This window comes from Prionailurus viverrinus, chromosome E1 (assembly GCF_022837055.1).
Source record: "Prionailurus viverrinus isolate Anna chromosome E1, UM_Priviv_1.0, whole genome shotgun sequence".
In the NCBI taxonomy this organism is placed as follows: domain Eukaryota; kingdom Metazoa; phylum Chordata; class Mammalia; order Carnivora; family Felidae; genus Prionailurus; species Prionailurus viverrinus.
The window spans coordinates 4,990,068-5,011,259 of NC_062574.1; the positions used below are offsets into that span (position 1 = coordinate 4,990,068).

The following is a 21,192-nucleotide window of genomic DNA, read 5'->3' on the forward strand; positions in this document are numbered from 1 at the left end:
AGCTCACAGCTTTTCTGCAGACAGCCTCGTTTATCTTCATGGGCTTTTATTATAAAAGGTATTTACATATTATACATATTTGCAATTCTTTCCCACCCCCAAAACCAACAAAATTTCCCTGCGCATTGCTCATGAATTTCTTATGAACCCCTTGCTTGTTTTACAGTCCTTTTTTTTTTGTTGTTGTTGTTGTTGTGTAATTTACCCTCTGATTAGTCTTCCCCAGGCTCATTTACACATCCATAGGCCTCATCATTTTTGCTGTTCTAAGGCATCTTTATCACTTCAAATCAGGAGCACGTGCTCCTGGCCTTCTTTTAGCTCAATCTCCTGAAATGCTGTAGGAGTTTCTTTAACTCAGTGTCATTCCTGCTGGGTGCCCGGCCCCGTGCTTAGGGCCTGGACCCTGCGGGTGGATTTGCAGTGTGTTCTTGGAGTAGGGAGTCTGTGGGCTGGGACGGGGTGGGGTGGGGGGACAGACAGGCACACATAGAAACAATGGCTGCATGTTGGGGATAAAGGCCAGTCAGAGAATGTGGCTTCTTAGTGAGTTCCACTGCCTAATCAGCCCTGGAACTCGAGAGCAAGTCCTGACCACCCTCACTGTTCTATTCCTTATCTGACAAAAAGGGGCCCCTGAGTGGTTCAGCTGGTTGAGCGTCTGACTTCGGCTCAGGTCATGATCTCACAGATTGTGAGTTCAAGCCCTACATTGGGCTCTCTGCTGTCAGCACGGAGCCTGGAGCCTGCTTCGGATTCTGTGTCTGCCTCTCCCCAGCTCATGCCCTCTCTCTCTCTCTCCCTCTGTCAAAAATAAATAAACATTAATTATTTTTTAATTTTTCTAAAAAAAACTAATAAAGGAGAGGATAGTGTTTTAGGCTGAATTGCACCCCCGGCCAAGTTCATATATCAAAGTCCTAACACCCAGTACTTCAGAATGTGGCCGTGTTTGAAGAGTTAGTTGACCGAGAAAAGAGGCAGAACTGAAATAAAACGAAAGCATTTATTTGGGGGTCCCAGAATTGCATTTTGGGGGGGGGCACAGATTCGGGTAGCAGCCCAAATTGTGTCCCATGAGGAACACAAGTCAGGTTTCTGAAGACACAAGGGAATGTTTGTGTATGTTGTTCACAAATAATTTTGATTGGTGTTAGTGGCAGAAAGCCAGTGGTGGCTGGATGTCGTTGGTCACCAAGGATGCCACCAAGCAGAAGTCCATTCCTGTGGCAACTACAGGTGTTCGTGTAGAGTCCCTGGAACATTTGTGGTTTGGCCCAGTTCAGAAGTTCTACCCAATGAGGATGTACTCGAGGACCACCTCCCTAATAGTCCCCTGGCTCCCTTGTAAAACTGCTTGACGTGAGCGACTCCATTTTATTTCACCTTTCACAGGAGATAGGATCTGAAAAGAGGTAATTAAGTTAAAATGAGATCACTAGGGTGGGCCCTGATCCAATAGGACTGGTGTCCTTTTCTTTTTTAATGTTTACGTATTTATTTAGAGAGAGCAGGGGAGGGGCAGAGAGAGAGGGAAAGAGAGAATCCCAAGCAGGCTCCATGCTGCCAGCACAGAGCCCCACACGGGGCTGCATCTCGCCAACCACAAGATCGTGACCTGAGCCAAAATCGAGACGGATGCTCAACCGACTGAGCCACCCAGGCGTCCCCATGACTGGTGTCCTTCTAAGAAGAGGAGATGGGGACACACAAACACAACACACACAGAGGGAAGATCACGTGAAGACACAGCGAAGAAAGACGACAGCCATCTAGGAGCCAAAGAGGGAGGCCTTGGAGGAAACCAGCCCTGTCTGCACCTTCACCTTGGACTTCCGGCCTCCAGAATCCTAGAAAACGGATGTCTGTTGTTGAAGCCCCACAATTCTGGGCTACGTTGTTACGGAAGCCCCGGCAAACTCATACAGGGAGTGATTATACTACCTGCCGACCAAAGAGGAGTATATGGCAAAGGAGAGACTAGTGTGGAAAGTGCCTTGTAAACTGTGGGGTGCCGTAAAGCCACCGTGGAGTTTTATAACTTTCGCTATTGTCTGGGGCCTTCAAGGTCACTGTGTAGACATCTGTTGTTTTCACCTGTGCAGGGCTCATCCCCCACCTTCTAGGGTCAGCACCCCAGTTATTTGGGGAGGGACCCACCTCCCTCCCCTGGGCCATGTATTATACTCAGAGGGCTGACCATGCTGCCCCCTTTCCAGAAAAAGGGAGGTGACCCCAGCCTCCCACTCGGCGTAACCCATCCTCCTGACCGTACCGACTGGGTCCGGGATGGTACGTGATCCCAGTTGGCCAGGTTCGGTCCCGGGAGCTGTACTGGACTGGGGTCGCCAGATAAAATACGGGGTGCTTAGTGACATTTGACTTTCACATCGACAAGGAATCATTCTTTCAATATGAGTATGTCCCAAATCTTTGCAAAGTCTGGTAACCCAGACTGCTTTGCTTCCTTTTTTTTTTTTTTTTTTTTTTTTTTTTTGCTGACTGTGTTGAGCTGACCACATGTATGCCAAAGCTTCCAGCAGAAAGCCTTCCTGAGGGTGAAATCATGTAGAGGAATCCGAGGTCAGAGATAAAGAAGGCTCTAGAACCAGCCACGTTAAACGCTGGGGGCTGCCGCGCGCCCCCCCCCTTCAGTTTTGTGAGCCAACAGAGTCCTCTTTCTATGTACGCCTGTGCGAGTTGGGCTTTCGTCACCCATGACCGCAGAATGATGGCTTGTAAAACCATGAATCAGTACTTAGACCTATGCTTGAAATCCTGTGTTTTGCAAAGACAGGGAAGAGGAGGCTTAGCCTGAAAAGTCATGAGAAATAAGTTTTTTTCTCAAAGTATATTTATTTATTTTGAGAGAGAAAGACAGCATGAGTGGGGGAGGGCCAGAGAGCAATGGAGAGAGAGAGAGAGAGAGAATCCCAAGCAAGTTCCGTGCTGTCAGCGCAGAGCCCAGCTCGGGGCTCAGTCTCGTGAACCACGAGGTCACGACCTGAGCCAGAATCAAAAGCTGGACGCTCAACTGGCCGAGCCACCCAGGCACCCCGAGAAATAAGTTTGAAAGAATCCAGTATCCCAGAGAGGTCTGCCTGAGGAGTCACTTCGTCTTCCTTTCTAACTGCAGCGTTACAGTAGGGTCGAGATGATGCCACGTGGGTGGGGGCAAGGGTCTGTCAGGGTGGCTTCTGCAGAAGGGGCGGCTCGACAGGCCTCCATTCTGCCAGGCTGTCCCCCAGCTGCCAGACCCGTGACAGCATCAGGAAAGCAGCGGGAGCCACCCACCGGTGCCTGGGCAGCACGTGGATACCTGTCCCCGGAAGACTTGGAAACAGAGGTGCTCGCTTGTGCTCTGCAAGTGGGATTATAAATTCAGTAACTTGAATTTTTTGACGGAGCAGAGACCGGCAGACTCAACACGGACAGACGTAGCCGGCCTCCCGGGGCCACGGGATTGACGGGCAGCTGATGAGGCCTTGAGCGTGTCTAAAAAAGAGTGTCAGCAGAGGGGGCTTGGTGGCCGTGAAAACCCAGAGTCATGTCCATCCAGTGGGCCAGGGTAGGCCCAGCTCACACCAGCTCAGGCCGGAGAGGGGCTTTCCTCCGCCGGCCGGGGACACTCAAGGTTCCCCGTCAAACGTCCTCGCGCAGGCTGATGTGGACCGAGAGGCACCTCACAAGCTCCGTTCCTCCTCTCTGTGCTGTGATTCTAGAGTTCTGGAGAGTGTGGCCTCACACCCACCTCGCCTGCAGAGCGGAAACCGAGCTGACCTGCTGGCCCCAGCCATCTCGCCCGCTTCTGAGTGCAGCTGAGGGGGCACCGTTCTCTCTTACAGACTCACTTACCTTGTACCCATCCCCATTACCTGTCCTGTCATCAGCCACTCAGGGGTGGGGTGGAGCAGGAGAGACAGGGTCCGCGGCAGGGTCATCGTCGGTGAGTGTCCTGAACGCGGGTGTTGGTGATGCCTGCTGGATGCTGTGTTTGGGGACAGAGATGACAGGGGCTAAGAATCCTGCCTGTGCCACATCCTGTCCCGTCCACCTTTCTCCGTCCACCGCACTGGATCTCCACCCTTCTGTCCAGTCTGCTGATTCTGTCTGTGTGAGGAAAGTGTTGCTGTTGGCAGGGGTTGGGGCGGGGAGGTGGGGTCGGGAAAGGACAATGGAGGGATTCCTCCCCCAGCTCTCAAGACTGCACCTAAGGTCTCTGAAATCAGACGTGTACCTCACCGTGGCAAGCATTGATTTGCTTTTGCAAAACCCACCTGGTCTCCATAAGGGACTGGGTTTCTGATGAGGGAGCGTGGGGCAAGCGGAGGGCAGAGGACAGGCTAACAGCACCCCCTCCCTCCAGGCGGGATCTGTGTGATATTCCTGGGACACGCCTGCCTACCCGAGAACAAAGGAACAGGGTTTAAGTGCTGGCCGTGGCGACGTGGGAAACTAAGGCAAATGAAAAATTCAATTCCCTTATTGCCTACCGCCCACTGACAAGTCCTTGAAACGGGCAGAGTGACCGTCCTCCAGGAGCTCAGCTGCCCGGATGACGACACTTTGCTGGGGGCAAAGAGAGAACCTTAGCTTAATATTATCCCAACCTCGAGGATTCTGCAAGTCAATTTCCTTTATCTCAGCTGCCCCAAGATATATGCTGGCAATCGTACTCTAAGCTTATGGCCCCGATATGCATCTGAAGGGTCTCATGACTGGGGTTTTATTAGATGGTAATAAATGGTGTTTCCTTAGCAACAGCTAGCCCCTCAAGGTCCTGGAAACCTTGCTTCCAAAATTCCTTAGAGACTTATGCTTTCCCTCCCAACCTGAGGGTATGTAACCAGTCTCTCCTCACAACCCCAGGGCAGCTCTTCCTGCCCACGGGTCCTGTCCCTGGGCTTTAATAAAATCACCATTTTGCACCAAACACATCTTTTTCAAGAGTTTTTTTTCTTGGCCATCGGCTCTGGACCACCCCACCATCACCCCAAAACTTCGTTATTTCTACTACCGGCAAGACTCAGACCACGTTATGAAAGCCTTAAAGCCCACCCATACTGATTGACAGTGAAAGTCACCTGCCTCGAATAATGTTCCTCAAAATTCCGGATGTTCCCCTTATACCCACGGAGGGAGAATGTGGACAGTTCGACGTAGCGTCGGCGTATATTTCTATCCATCGCTCGGCTCCCTAGCAGCGTGCTGATTTCACACATTCACTAAATATTTATTCAGGCCCTCCTCTGCATCAGGCGCCATGCTGGCAACCGAGGACGTGACTGTGAACAGGAGCGCCGGGTCCTTGCCCCTTGGCGTTTGCAGACTGAGCGATAATCAGGGCAACAGGCCGGTGATCACAGCAGGGAGGGGCGGGCAAGTAGGACTGCAGTAGGGATGTGTGAAACAGGGGAATCGGACTTTTCCCAAAGGCTTCTAGAAACTTCCTGGAGAGGGCACTGAGAGATGAAGGGTGAGTGCAGATGAGGGAGGTATGGGGCAGGGCTTCATGCAGACCACGGGGCAGGCCAGAAGGCCCCGAATCGGGAAGCGAAGGCCGGGGCCCCGGTGTGAGTGGAGAAAGGTGCAGGTCGAGGAGCTTGGTTTTATCCCGAGTACAGTGGAGAGCTGAGCTGGGGGTGGTGAGGAGGGAGGCGTGGGCGGGCCAAGGCTGAGAGAGCCCAGAGGAGGCGCAGGGACTGGCCAGCAGGTGCTTGCAGCAGACCAGCCCACACGTGATGCTGGCCGGGACTGGGAGTGGGGGGCAGTGGCCGCGGGGAGAAAAGCCCGCTCGAGCAACACTGAGGACAGAAAGCCAATGGGGAATAGCACACGAGAGTCCAGTCTCCGCGTGACGGCCCATTAAGTGTTTGGGTCTGCGTGCTTGAGGCCTGGCTATGGCAGGCCGGTGAGCCCCGGGAGGACTCCGTGAGACCTCTTGACACCTGCCCACGATGGGATCCCTCCCCTACATGGCTTTGGCTCTGTTCAGATTCCCTGGTGGGCCGTTCGTTGCCTGGGAGTAGCTCACCTGGCCTCAGTTGGACTTCCCTCGTCCTCTGGTGGGAACCAGGGGTCCTTTCTCCTGCTTCTCCTTACGCTCGGCTTTTATTGCTTTCCTAGCGCATCTTGGTTTTTCCCTTGTGCTCGTTGATCTGTGTGTGAGTGTGCTGTTCCTGTTCCTGGACTATCCCACGAACGGTCACTTATTTCCATTTCTCTCGTGGGGGTACCTGGCATACTTGGATACAGGGCCTGCTTGCTTGCCTCTCAGCCGTTCTCAATACCAGAAAGAGTTACTACCCCTACCCTTGACTTTTGGAGCCTCATTCCGTGAAGGTGGGAATAGTACTTGGAGGTGGGAAAGGTGAAGTGACTTTGGAACCCTCTTCTCTCTGATCCCCACCTGAGTCAGGACCAGGCTGTTAGGACGGTGGGTGTCCACAAGGTGGCGGACTCCTGCTACCAGTGGAGTCCAAGAGGCTCAGCGGCTCTGTAGTGGTTGGGGGGGGGGGGGGCGGCGAGGGAGGGAGGACAAGGCGGGGCTGGCTGTTTCTGTTGGCTCCCCCTGCCTGCTTGCAGTGTAGACTCTCTGGGTGGTTGCGGAGTCGGGATCGGGGGAAGAGGTACAGACAGAACTTTGTACCAGGAAATACTGGTGTCCAAATGGGAGCATTGCAAGGGAAGAGCTGAGCTTTGCCTGTGTCCTGGTGCAAACTGCTTACCGCCGGCCCCGCCCCCGCCCCGCCCCGCCCCGCCGAGATTCCAGGGAAAGTAAGATAGATATGTTTAAGAGGAACAATCGCTTCTAATGTTAGAGCACTCCAAAAGTAAATAATAATGATAATAGCAATCAGCTGTTGAGTATTTACTGTGAACCGGGCTGCTGCCTTTTGATGTCCTTGACACCCTAAAGTGACCGCGAAGTCTGGATTTCTAGATCTAAACTCACACTCTTGCTCCCATCCTACAAGACCTGGCCCTCCCAGCTCTCCCTCCGTCCCAGATGGCACCATCACCCTATTACTCTTTGGATTAGTTGCCTAGGAGTGACTTGGCTGGTTACCACAAAGCTGGGGACTTAAAACAACAGAAATTCATTCTTCCACCGCTCTGGAGACCTGAAGTCCAGCCAGGGGTCAGCAGGAAACAGGCTCCCCACCGAAGGCTCTGGGGAGACTCCTTTCTGGCCTCTTTCAGCTTTTGGTGGCTCCTTGTGGTCACGTGACTCCAGTCTCCCTCTGTCCCTTCACAACGCCTTCTCTGGTCCTTGTCTTCATTCTTTTGTCCCTTATAAGGAGATGGATGGGCAGGATCGTTGGCACTTAGGGCCCCCCTGGGTAATCCAGGTTGATCTCACCCGCAGATCCTCAACTCAGTTATATCTGCAAAGACCCCTTTCTCTAAAACAGGTCCCATTCACCAATTCCCAATAGGTTAGGACGCAGATAGACATTTTCAGGGGCCACCATTCAGTGCACGAATGCCACTGTGGAAACCTAGGTGTTACCCTGGACACCTCTTCCTCCTCCCTCCCTCTGAAGTCCGCCACCAATTCCAGAGGACTTTTCTGCTCCATGACCCTTTGTCTTCGTTGCCAACACCCAGTCCAAGCCATCGGCGTTTCTTCCCTAACCTCCTCACTGGTTTCCCTGCGCCCACCATGTTGTGGACTGAACCGTGGTCCCGCTCCCCAATTCGTATATTCAAGCTCTATCCCCCAGTGTTGGTGGCTTTGGGAGATGGAGACTTTCACGAGATAAAGTTAGATGAGGTCCCAACGGTGGGGCCCTAATATGATAGGACTGCCGCCCTTACAGGAAGAGATACCAGAGAGATCTCTCTCCACGCAGGGACGGTGGAAAGCCACGTGAGGACCCAGTGAAAAGCTGGCCGTGCGCAAGCCGGGAAGAGAGACCGCTCCAGAATGTCCCCCTGATGGCACCTTGGCCTCAGACTTCCCATCTACAGAACTAGGAGAAAATAAATGTCCGTGGACACAGCCACCCGGCCTGTGCTGTTTTGTTCCAGGGGCCCAAGCAAACTCATGCACCTCGTATACGGTCCCTCCCACCCAGTCTCTCCATTGCAGCCGGCGGCGACCCGAGCGAGACGCAAGTCTCAAACCGCTGCTTAAAGTCAGGCCTCCTTCCCTCCCTCCCTTCCTTGCACAAATTGGTGCAGGCACTGTGCTGAGCACTAGGGAGCTGGCGCTGAGCAAAGCAGCCAAGGCCGCCTGATGGTCCTGTGTGAGGCATACGCCCGCCCTAGCGGCCTGTGGCTCTGAGGCTTGAACACAGTTTGAGAAACCCAGTCTGGCCAGCCTCTCCCCTTGTTCTCTGCTCCTCTGCCCTCCCCTCCACTTCTCATAGACACCTGCGCCCCTCTCTTGCACGGCCTTCTCCTGTTCTTCCGGCACGGCCTCTCCACCCCTCCGGGGAGCTGTGGAGCTCTGTGGCTCCTTCTGCCCGGAAGGCTTCCCGTTTGCTTACTTAACTCTGGCTCCTCTGTCTGCTCTCGGCAGCTCTGTTACAGGCTCTCAGCAGCTGCCCGTCTCCCCTCGCAGCACTGATCACAATGGCAATTAAATAATTAACGGTGCAGTGTGGTGTCGGTCTACACCACCAGTCTGAAAGCCCCATAAAGGCGGTGCCTGCTGTTGTCTCCTGATGCTTTCCCAGTGCTTAGCAAAGTCACAACCTGGCAGGCACTTGTTACTTATTGTTACACGAACCAGCAAAGGAATGAAGTCGCAACACTAATCCTGAGAAGCATCTCACATGCTTGAGATATTTTTGCTCCCAGTGTTCAGCTGGGAAAAGGAAGGGGCGGTAAGGCCAGGTGACTGGCACGGGTTAGTAACAGCCCAGTTAGTAACAGTTGGACCTGAAATAGGAACCCACAGCTTCTCCGAATGCAAAGACAGGGCTCCTCAGAGCCGTGACTCAGACCCAGTTTGCTAACTTAAATGATGAGAGAATTCTTAACAGAAAAGCGGAAGCGTCCCAAATAGAAATGCATTAGGGAATAATTTCTTTTATGAAAATAATTGTTGCAGGGAACAGGAGAATGGATAAACAGTCTGTGATATATTCATATGATGGAATGCCACTAGCACAAACAAGAAATGAACTAAAAAATGCTATTGCATTAGTGAATTGCAAAAACATTGTACTGAGCCAAAGAAGCCAGGCGGACAAGAGCACACGCTTGGAGAATTCCATTTAAGTGAAATTCTAGAATAGGCAAAATCGTCTATGGTGAAAAACACCAGGTCAGCGGTTGCCTGTGGGGTGAGAGTGGGAGAGGGCAGGAGGGAACTTTCTGGGGTGGTGACAATTTTCTGTATCTCAGTAGAAGTTTCAGTTACCCGGGCGTGTATGTATTTGTTCAAACTGCATACCAAGCTTGGGATTTGTTAATTCCTCTGTTTGCAAACTTTATCTCAAAAAAGGAAACCCTTAAGCAAATGTTAAATTCTAGTTAATGATATACACGCCAAAGGGTGGAGGGTACTAACGTCTGCATCTTGAAAACTCATCAAAAATAAGATGGGTTGGGGCATCTGGGTGGCTCAGTCAGTTGAGTGTGCGACTTCGGCTCAGGTCATGATCTCGCTGTCCCTGAGTTCGAGCCCCGTGTCGGGCTCTGTGCTGACAGCTCAGAGCCTGGAGCCTGCTTCGGATTCTGTGTCTCCCTCTCTCTCTGCCCCTCCCCTACTCGTGCTCTCTTTCTCTCTCTCTCTCTCTCTCTGTCAAAAATAAATAAACATTAAAAAAAATTTAAAAAACCTCCGATTCTTGATTTTGGCTCAGGTCATGATCTCTCGGTTGTGGATCGAGCCCTGTCCTGTGTTGGGCTCTGTGCTGAGTGTGGAGCCTGCTTGGGATTCTCTCTCTCTCTCTCTCTCTCTCTCTCTCTCTCTCTCTCTCTCTCCTTCTGCCCCTCTTCCCCACTTTTGCTCTCTCTCTTTCTAAAAATAATAAAAAGAAATGGATTCCTGTTTTTAAAAAAAGGAATAAAAGCAATGAAAACGAAACCCCAGGCTTCTGTTTCAAACTGGATCAAGCTACTTTCTAGGAGCACCTCATGCTGACACTGTCCTCTTGGCGGTAAATTCAAGACCACCCTCTCAGGGGCTGCAGGGGGTGAGGAGCCTGGATGGCCCCGACGAGGCAGCTCTGATGCCAGATGCATCCGCCTCCCCATCCTGTCCCCACCACTGACCGGTTACGTGGCCCTGGGTGCATCACCAGACCCGTCCCGGCCTCAGCTTCCTTATCTGTAAAATGGAGCAGGTAAGGTCTAGCTGACTGCGTGCATACTGGGATTACCGATTATGACCTTATCAAGGTCAGCTACCACCTCCATGCATATCCGTCCCTCCTGTCGGTTCCAAGGTGGGGTCTCCTTGTCCTGTTGCCCCGTTCACTAGCAGCTTTTGACCTTGCTGATCAGGCCTCCTCCTTGAAATACTCTCTTCCCTCAGCCACACAGCCCAGCCTCCCTGGCTTCTCGCAGCCTCCTTTGCTGGATCCCTGTCATCTTTCCAACACGTGGTCCAGGGCTCAGTCTTTAGCCTTCTTCGCCCCTGGCCCTACACCCAGCCCTACGTGTGATTTCATTTTAATCTGTTCAGGTCTTTTTTTTTTTTTTTTTAATTGAGGTAAACTTGATATATAGCATTATGTTAGTTCTGTGTGTATGCCATAATAATTCAATATTTGTATACACTACTAAGTGATCACGCTAAATCTAGTAACCCAACTGTCACCTTACAACTGACCCCCTTTGCCCTTTCTGTCCACCTCGTGCCCCCCTACCCTACTGATACCCACCAGTCTGTTCTCTGTATCTATGAGTCTTGTTTTGTCTGTTCCTTTTTGTTTTTCAGATTCTACATGTAAGTGAAATCATACAGTATCTGTCCTTCTCTGTCTGACGTATTTCACTTAGCGTAAGACCCTTGAAAGGACTCTACTCAACACCCTCCCCTCCGCCATGTTCGCAGGCAAAACTCACATGTGTCTGCGCTTGGCCCTAACTCTGTTTTTCCAAGGTCACGGTGCGTCACATTCTCAGAAAGTGGACCCCGACTGCAAAATGTATTCTTCTCTAGCCTGACCACACCTGTGTCCCAGACAGGCGCTACACGGAGCCCCTTCAAAACCTGTCCACCCATGTTGTTCTAAGTGGCAAGATTTTCTCCTTGTTCGTGGCTGAGTAGTATTCCATTGTACATAGGTACACATCTTCTTTTGCAACCATCCATCAGTGGACACTTCGGATGTTTCCACATCTCAGTTCTTATGGGTAATGCTGCAGCGAACGTGGGGGGGGGGAGCAGACATCTTTTTGTTTTTTATTTTATTTTATTTTTAATTTTTTAATATTTATTTATGAGACAGAGAGAGAGAGAGACAGAGGGTGAGCAGGGGAGGGGCAGAGAGAGGGAGATGTAGAATCCAAAGCAGGCTCCAGACTCAGCTGTCAGCACAGAGCCCGACGTGGGGCTCAAACTCGTGAAATGCGAGATCGTGAGCTGAGCCGAAGCTGGATGCTTAACTGACTGAGCCACCCAGGCGCCCTGAGCAGACATCTTTTTGAACTCGTGTTTTTGTTTTCTTGGGATAAATACCCAGAAGCGGAACAGCTGGATCATGTGGTAGGTGTATTCTTCGATCTTTTGGGAGCCTCCATTCTGTTTTCTGCCGTGGCTGCACCAACTTCCGTCCCCGCCAACAGGGCACGAGAGCTCCCTTTTCTCCACATCCTTGCCAGCACTGTTCTTTCTTGTCTTTTCGAGACTAGCCATTCTGCCAGGTGCAAGATGAAACCTCCTGGACGTTTTCACTTGCGTTTCCCTGTTGACGAGTGATGTTGAACATTTTTTCATGTGCCTCAGGGCTGTCCGTGTCTTCTTTGGAAAAATGTCCGTATAGATCCTCTGCCCGTTTTCAGTCAGATTGTTTGTAGGGTTTTGTGCTGTTGAGCTGTTTGACTTCCTTCTCTGTTTTAGCTTCTTCGCCTCTTATTGGATGTATGATTTGCAAATAGTTTCTCCCATCCGGGAGGTCGTGTTTTCATCTTGTTGAGGGTTCCTCTTGCTGTGCAGAAGCTTTTGAGTTTGATATGATCCCACTTGCTAATTTCTGCTTTTGTTACCTCTGCTTTTGGAGTCAAACCTAAAAATTCAATGCCAAGGCTGATGTCAAGGGGCTTACTGCCTATGTTTTCTTCTAGGAGTTTTATGGTGTCGGATCTTACGTTGAAGTCTTTAATCCATTTTGAGTTAATTTTTTTTAAGTTTATTGATTTACTGAGAGAGAGAGAGAGAGAGAGAGAGAGCGAGCGAGCTGGGAGGGGCAGAGAGAGGGAGAGAGAGAATCCCAACCAGGCCCCACACTGCCAGCACGGAGCCCAATGTGGGGCTACTATAGGCTTTTGCTTTGTGATTATCATGAGGGTCACATAGAGCAGCCTATGTGCATATTAGCTTGTTTTGAGTTGATTGCAGCTTACATTTGCATGCATTTAAAAACCTCTACATTTTTTTGCCCCTCCTACAAATGTTGTATGTTTTTGATGTCACATTTTACATCTTTTCATTTTGTGTATCCCTTAACTAATTATTATAGTTATAGTTAAGTTTTACTACTTAAAAAAAATTTTTTTAACGTTTCTTCATTTTTGAGAGACAGAGAGAGACAGAGTGTGAATGGGGGAGGGGCAGAGAGAGGGAGACACAGAATCCAAAGCAGGCTCCAGGCTCTGAGCTGTCAGCACAGAGCCCAACGCGGGGCTCAAACCCATGAATTGTGAGATCATGACCTGAGCCAAGGTTGGACACCTAACCAACTGAGCCACCCAGACACCCCACTACTTTTTAAACCTTCATTCTGTCTTTATAAGTGGCTTATACCTTTAATGTATATTCACCTTTACCAGTGAGATTTTTTACTTTCATGTTTTCTTGTTATTAGTTACGTGTTTTCTTTTCTGCTCGAAAAAAGTCTCTTTAACATTTCTTATAAGGCCGGTGTGGTGGTGATGAACTCCTTTAGCTTTTGCTTGTCTGAAAAACTCTTTATCTCTCCTTCAATTCTGAATGATAGCCTTGCTGGTTAGAATATTCTTGGTTAGAAGTTTTGTTTTCTTCCCTTTCAGAATTTTGAATATATCATGCCACTCCCTTCTGACCTGCAAAGTTTCTACTGTAAAGTCAGCTATTACGAGTTTTATGGTGATCCCTTTGTATGTAACAAGTTGTTTTACTCTTGCTGCTTTCAAAGTTCTCTATCTTTCATTTTTGACATTTTAATTATAATGTGTTTTGGTGTGGACCTCTTTGAATTCATCTTATTTGTAACTCTCTTTGCTTCCTGGACCTGGATGTCTGTTTCCTCCCCCAGGTTAGGGAAGTTTTCAGCCATTATTTCTTAAAGTAACTTTTCTGCCCCTTTCTCTCTCTTCTCCTCCTGGGACCCCTATGACATAAATGTTATTCTGCTTGATGGTGTCCCATCGCTCTCTCCAGCTCTCTTTACTTTTAAAAATGCTTTTTCTTTTTGCTGCTCTGTTTGGGTGAGTTCCACTGCCCTGTCTTCCAGGTTGCTGATCTGTTCTTCTGCTTCATCTAGTCTGCTTTTGAACCCCTCTAGTGTATTTTTCATTTCAGTTATTGTATTTCTTAGCTTTGTGACTTCTCTTTGGTACTTTCTTGTATTCCCTGCCTCTTTGTTGTGCTCTCACTGTGTTCATCTGTCTTGCTGAGTGCAGTGAGCATATTTATGACTGTTATTTTGAACTGTTAAAAAAAATTTTTTTTTAATGTTTTATTATTTTTGAGAGAGAGAGAGAGAGAGACAGAGTGTGAAGGGGTAAGGACAGAGAGAGAGGGAGACACAGAATCCAAAGCAGGCTCCAGGCTCTGAGCTGTCAGCACAGAGCCCGACACGGGGCTCAAACTCACGGACCGCGAGATCATGACCTGAGCCGAAGTCGGACGCTTAACTGACTGAGCCACCTAGGCACCCCAGTTATTTTGAACTCTTTATCATACATTTTACTTACCTCTGTTTTATTAAGATTTTTTTTTCCCCTGAGATTTTGTCTTTTTCTTTTGCTTGGAACATATTCCTTTGTTTTCTCATTTTGCTCGGCTCCCTCTCTTTCTGTGAATTGGCGCACACACAGCTTCCCCTCCCAATCTTGAAGGAGTGGCCCTGTGTAGAAGAGGACACTTATCTTTCAAACTTGCCCTAGCTCTTGGTTGTCCCTCGTGCTCGTTAAGGTCAAAGTAGCCTGACTTACCCTTGACAGGTTCCAGTTATTGAGCATGTGCCAAGTGTGTTCCAGATGGAGTGATCTCGGCATCTAGTTCCAGGCTGATTGGAAGCCAGGTTCTCAGGCAGCAGCTTTTAACATACGTACATACGTACAGTCCTATGGAACTGCAGTTGTAGACCCTGTTGACCTCTGGACCAGGAGGTCTGGAGGTGTTCCCTGGATGACAGGTGAAAGAATCAGGGCTTCGGACAAGTATATAAGCTCGCTTCTGGGAGGTACCTTCAAGCTGTGGCCACGCCAAGAGAGATTGTGAAGATGATGTCTTTCCGCCTGCATTCCCTGAGAGTATCTTTGTAGCCGCTAAAGGTGTGGCACACCTAAAGCCTATCCCTTAGCCTCAAGTTCCAGGACACGTAAATGGGTCTTTTTCACAGGCAGAATGGGTGTGTGTTTCAGGCTCTGTCTGTGCGCTGAGTGCCCGGGTATGCTCTGAACCGTCCTTCTGATTGTTGCAGTCCCATGGGGCCCAGGAACACAGGCGCCTCTGGCCACCAGAGACAGGCGATCAGGAGGTGTTTCCTGAGCGCACGCTTTCCCACCAGCTTTAGCAAGGCTGCTGGAGAGTGTCGAGGGCGGGGCGTGTGTCCACAGCTTTATTTGATGCAACCCGTGGTGCTGGGACAGTGCCCGCTCTTGGCTTCGGTGGCTTGGGAAAGAGCCCCGGGGGCAGGGCACACCCATGGTCAAGCCAAATTCTTGATTCCTCCCCACCAGCTCCGCCTTCAAGTCTTCCTCTCCCAGGTGCTCAAGCCAAAACCCTTGGAATCATCTTTGACTTCTTTTCCTCTTCCATAGCTAATCCAGCAACAAACCTGTCGCTTCCACTTTGGACATCTATTCACAGCGGGGCCACTCCTGTCCACCCTGAGGGTTAGCGCTAAAGCCGTCACCTGGACTGTTGCCTTTGCTGCCTCGGTGGCATCTGGGCTTCCCCCATCTTTCCTCCTCAATTCTATTTTCTCCACAGTAGCCAGAACTGTTCTAAAGGGAAAAAAAAAAAAAAATCAAGACCCTCCTCAGCTCGACACTCTCTAGTGGTACCGGAAGAAAGTTCTATGTCTGTGTCCTTCCTACCAGGCCTATGACCTCTCTGAGCTCATGTCCCGCCTCTCTCCCCTTTGCTTATTCCACACCATACCTACTGGGTTCCCCGCTTCCCTCCCACATACCACGCACACCGTCCCCTTTCCCGATGGCATTTCTTCCACACGGGTTGTTCTCTCTCTGTGGCTTGATCCCTCCCTTCCTTTAGGTTACCATCAGGGGACACCCTATCCTAAAGACTGTACTCCTCTGTCTGAAATAGTACCCTTCTTCACTTTCTACCCATTTAGCCTGCTTTACTTTTCTCCTAAGCGCTTCTCATTGCTTAATATTGTGTATTTAGTTGTGCATTTTTTAATTCTCTTCCCACTTGAACGTGAGCCCTTTGAGAGGATAGACTTTCTATATTTTACCCACCATTGTATCCCCAGGACCCCCAAACAGAGCCTGGCACACAGCAGGCTTGGCAGTGAAAGGTTCATAGGTTGGATGAACCAGTGAGCAAACACATGGCTCAGTGCTGGCCTAGAAAATGCTCCCACAACCTGACTTCCGTTGCCGTAATTATGGGCCTTTATGGACAAATAGGACAGAATTAAGGGGCGAAGACCTGCTTCTGGTCCCAAAGTTGAGACCTGAGTGGAAAAAAACCCCTTTATCCCTTGAGCGGTTTCATCGTGGGTGCGAGTCAGAAGTTGTTTTGCAGAGCTGGAGGCTGGAGTGTCACATGCCCCCAGACATTACTGCCCCTTCCTGCTGAATAGTTTTGTCCTCCTGCCCACGCCCCTTCCTCACTTGGCTCCCGGTTTCCGCCTGGGGAGCATTTTTTTGAAATGACCCTGACACGCCATCACTCAGTGCCTATGCCCCAGGGCACAGGGCTTTCCACAGGCTGCAAGAGAGCGCCACTATGCATTTCAGCAGAGTCTGTTAAAAGGCATCCAGCACAAGTCTGCTGGGCGTGCCCTGGAATTAGCTCAGCTTGGATGGCGGCCGGCCGTTCTTATCTCTGCAGACAAATAGAGACGGCCCTGCCTGCCACCTGCGGGAAGTGGTGCTTTTGATCTCTGTGGGGAAACCTGCCTTATAGCTCTTAAAAATTGAATTGTGTTCTGTGTAAGCGTGTTTTTAAGACCTCATAGTCTACGGAAAGAAGCAGGATTCACTTCTCAGAAAGGAGATTTGAAGGTACTACAATCAAACAATTATTGAGTGATCTCTTGGTTGATGACGCAGTACTCGTGTGTTAGATAAAGTCCAAATACCTGATAGAAAGCAGCCAGACCAAGAGGGGAGGTTGAGAAACACAGGCATACAGGGGGGCTGGGTGGGGAGATGGAGGGGGGTGGGGAGGGAGAGTGGGAGAGGGAGGGGAGGGAGTGAGGGAGAGAGTTAACCCTTCACATTTGGGGAAGAGTAATCCCAAGAGTTCAAGCTGATGACTGGCATGGGAGGTACTGTAGCTTCTGTGCCTAGTTGGTGAGCTGGCAGCTAGGGGCAGAGTGAATCTTGCTCCCTCCTTCCTTGATTTTTCGTCCTTTGCGTCCAGCCCATCTGGGAAGAACATAATCGGCTAGAGAGGCTTTGGCAGCAGCCCGACCCAGCTACCAAGCAGCAGCCTGGGATGGACAGAAAGTTGGGTCCCCTCGCGAGTGACCGGTGTTTCCCCTGAAATCTCAGAGGCGACATGACTTGTCTACAGAGTGCGTGGAGGGCAGAGTCCCTCTGGAAGCCTATCTCCCACATGCCCTAGCTTCCCTCCCCCTGCCCACAAACAGACACACTTGAGATTTTTCAAACCACACTCCCTGTGGGGAAGGAGAGGAGGGGCGATTCTCCAGGGACCACTGTCCGGGGTGGGGGGCACGGAAGGGGATCAGGTGGCTGGGACTCCAGGTGCATCACCCCACACCCCATCTCCAATCAGAGAAGCTCCGTTTGGCTTTGTTTTCCATACCGTGGATCTGTAGAATATGTTAACTGAAAAAAGAGGTGTGCAGCAAATGCAGATTTAGGGTACGTTAGAAAGGGCAGTTGGTACAGAAGTGCCTCAGAACACAGATTCTGGAACAGCGCTCCGTGGGTTCAAATCCCAGCTAAGCCCTATACTAGTTTTAGTTCCTGGTCTGTAAAGCGGCTATAGGAAAACAGAAGGACCCCATGGCGCTGGGAGTATTAAATGAGTGGGAATATGGAAAGCATTTAGAAAAGGCACATTCCATGGCACTCAATAAACGGGAGCTGCTTTTAAGTCTAGGTGGGGAACCCACGTTCGATTAAGCAGCTGTTGCTTTGCTTATCATTTGGGAAATCAGAAAGCCCTTTGATGACGAGTTCTCCCTACCCAAACACTTCACTCTTTAGTATTGATGCCTGGCCAAGTTAATGAAGGCATTGTACCGAGTTAGCCCTTGTGGTTGGAGGAGAGACAAAACACTGTGTAGGCTCAAGAAGTAAGTAAACCGGGGGTGGGGTGGTTATCGTGAGAATGGCACAGGCACCAAGAGAAGACAGAAATCCCAGAACGGGACCAGGGTGGGCTCCTGAACCCGGGACCCAGGATGGTAGGATTCCCAGAGCCCGGAGATGGAAATGAGTCTGGGATCCACATCAGCTTCGGGGCTGGGTTTGGCAGTAACGGCCCATCGTTAATGTGGGTTCAGCTACTTCAGTGTCCATTCATTCTCACGCCCCTCGCTGGCTTACTCAGCTGCTCTGTTTCCTCTCTGTATCACCCTGCCGATCTCCCGACCCCTACCTCCCTCTCCTTGTTTTGCTCTGCTTCAGCTACGGGAGGAGCCTCCAGAACCCTGGTGGATTCCGGAGAGAGCACAACTGACTGGTCCAGCTCCCTCTACTGGCCTAGACTCTGGTCTATGGAGCTTGCCAGCCCAGGATTGGCTCTTCGTGGGTCACCTGATCACCACTGTCCAATCAGCTTTGGCGGAGCTGGGATGTTGGTGGGGGGGGGGGGTGTGGAGGAACGGAGGATGGAAAGGTCACCCAGAACCAAACCTGCAGGGGGGGGGGGGGCAATCGGGAGGGCTGTTGGGGGGGGCGGGGGGAGGGCACTTGTCCCAAGACCGTCCGCAGGGCAGGCCCCCGAGACTGACTTCCCTACTGCCGAATTGCCTTCATTATTAAGAACAATGAAGCGGGAAGGTCTGCCGGTCTCCCTCTAGGGAGGGATCCCTGTTTGAATTTCTTCTGCAACCAAGGCACCTCCACTCAATGGGCAACCTCATTACTTCATTTCAAGCCAAGTGCTCTGGAGGAAATAAACAGCCCCGAGTGTGGGGTTTGCACACCCAGACACCCGATGGCTCAGGGAGGCAGAGCTCCAGTTTCTTCCCTGATGTGGAAGGAAACCAACTTATCCAAGACAAATCTCTGAGGAAGCAGAATTCCCAAGTCTTTGCAGCAGCTGCGTTTTGTTTCTGTTTACTCTTGACTGCCTCAATTTAGGTAGTGTGGTACAAGAATGAAATAAACCAAAAGGTTTATTTGACCTCAGAGTACCCAAAATTGCATCAGTGGATTCCATAAATAACGAGATGGCCCAAAGTTGATCTGATGGGCAACTCCTCATTTCCGCTTTGCATCTTCTTGCTCCCTGCTTGGAAATACCAGCCTGGGACTGCAGCAAACGCTCAGAGGCACTGTCATCTGCCTCTCACCCCAAAAGAAGGGTAGAAGAAGAGGGTGCGTTCAGCAGAAGGCAACAGATAGTTTTCGAGCATCTATCTCCTGGGTATCGGGCACTGGAGGTAGACTGGTGTAGCGAACAAGACAGAGAAAAGACCCCGTTCTAGAGGGGAAAACAGACAACATGATGAGTAAGAGAAACAGATGGCTTCTGTACGTCACTGCAAGGACTTTGGCTTGACTCTGAATGAGACCGGAAGTCACAGGAGGGTTTGGGGCAAAGGACCGATGTGGTTGGGCTTCCATTTTAAGAGTCACTCAGGGGGCGCCTGGGTGGCTCAGTTGGTTAAGCGTCCACTTCAGCTCAGGTCATGATCTCACGGCTTGTGAGTTTGAGCCCCGCGTCAGGCTCTGTGCTGATAGCTCGGAGCCTGGAGCCTCTTTGGATTCTGTGTCCCTCTCTCGCTCAGCCCCTTACCTGCTCATGCTCTGTCTCTCTCTCTCTCTCTCTCTTAAGAATAAATAAAACATTAAAAAAAAAAAAAGAGTTACTCAGGCTGCTGTGTTGAGAATAGACTGTCCCATCCTGCTGGCGGCAGTGACCGCCGAGAGCCTATGCCAATAATCCAGGCAGAGGTCTATCTTTAGGTATGCTGTTACATCATCGCCTGGACATGAGGTGTTCACGAACAAAAGTCCCTTATTTCCCAAGCTGTCAAGCCAGAAGAGGAACCGTCTCCCCTCTCATATCCTCACGATTAGATTCACTGGTATAAGCTCAGAACTCTTGGCCCCTCAGCTGCCCTGGGGAGAGGTGGAAGTAAGCAGGAAGGGGACGAGAGCAGTGGAGTAGGAAGGTACTTACCTCCTCTAGTCTCAACATAGCTGGTGGGGAGACTCTTAAAATGGGAGTCAGGTCATGGCAGTCCTTTGCCTGAAACCTTCCGAGGCTTCCTATTGACTCAGAGTCAAGCCAACGTCCTTCATTTCAGACACAAATCACCGAAGTTCCAGAGAATTCTGGAGGAGAATACTCTTCCTGCATCTACAAGTTCCCTTTTCACTAGTTGGGGCTCATGGTGATCGAGTAATGGTCAGTGTCCGTCCACACAGCTAACCCCCACTCTTTCCCGGTGGCTGGCTGACCTCAGAGTGGGGTGCTGAGGCCAGCTAACTTTTGAGGAGAATGTCTGAAATGACTCAACTATAGGATTTGAAAACTGAAAGAGACGTAACCTAGCCCATCCCCAGCCCCCAACTCATTCTACAAATGGAGAAACCAAGACCTGAAAGGAGGAAGTGCCCTGTGCCCTGAATGACTTCATTCAGTGACGGGGTGGCCGCTGCACCTCCTCTGGACACGATGGCCCAGCTCCGTGCCAAAAACTTCTCGAGATAGGACAGGCACCTGTCTTCCCCATGAATCAATCCCATCTGTCTCACAAACTCCCTTCTCTGAGTGAGAACCATAATGCTCTCCTCAAGAGCGGATTCATTCTTCCCCCTACCCATGTGTCCATCCATCCATCATTCATTTCTAGTGGGTCTTCATGTCTTCCTTTCCCTTCCCTTTCAACACTGGGATCTTCCTGTATTTCATTTATTCTCCAGTCTCCCCATGGGGCTTGGGTAGGATTGACCCCACCCCCAGCTCCACCCATGCCCTTGACCACAGGGATGGGTTCAGAGAAAGGAATGTCCCCTCCCTCCAAAACATATGCTACCGTTATTGGAAGTGACTTGCTTTGTTCTCCTGGACTGTATGGCGATGGTGTGAGGCCATGACGTGTTGTCCCCAGAGTTTCTGGGCCACCACGAGGAGCCTAAAGATGACACTAGCACCACACAAGACAGGAGAAAGAGACATAAAGACCAAGGTTGATTAGGTCCTGGATGAGTTACTGGATCAAGTCTCATTTGAAGTTAGAATTATTTTTGAATATCCAAGATTTTTTAGCTAAATCATTCTTTTTTTTTTTTTTTTGCTTTAGCTGGTTGTAATTGGGTGCTTAATTGGGTACTTTAATTATGTTGCTTGCAACCCAGGGAATCCTGACTGGCACACCGTTTCACCAGCTAACATTTATGGAGTGATTGCCATGTGCTAGCTCTCTGCTCAGTGAGTACCAGTGAGCCTGGTGGAGTCTGGTG

General features: G+C 50.4%; 1 protein-coding gene across 6 annotated transcripts in view; it reads left to right on the forward strand.

Moving 5' to 3' along the window:
* ADPRM (ADP-ribose/CDP-alcohol diphosphatase, manganese dependent) overlaps positions 1-21,192 on the forward strand; it is a 291,610-nt gene that overhangs the window by 26,559 nt on the left and 243,859 nt on the right. Inside the window, exon 5 of one of the 6 annotated variants that reach the window (XM_047832681.1) lies at positions 7,857-7,936. The exons of the other annotated variants lie outside the window; for them this stretch is intronic. Coding sequence (XP_047688637.1) covers positions 7,857-7,888 — 32 coding nt within the window. The 3' untranslated portion in view covers positions 7,889-7,936. Of the gene's footprint in view, positions 1-7,856; positions 7,937-21,192 lie in introns of those variants that run through there. 6 annotated transcript variants of the gene reach the window in all.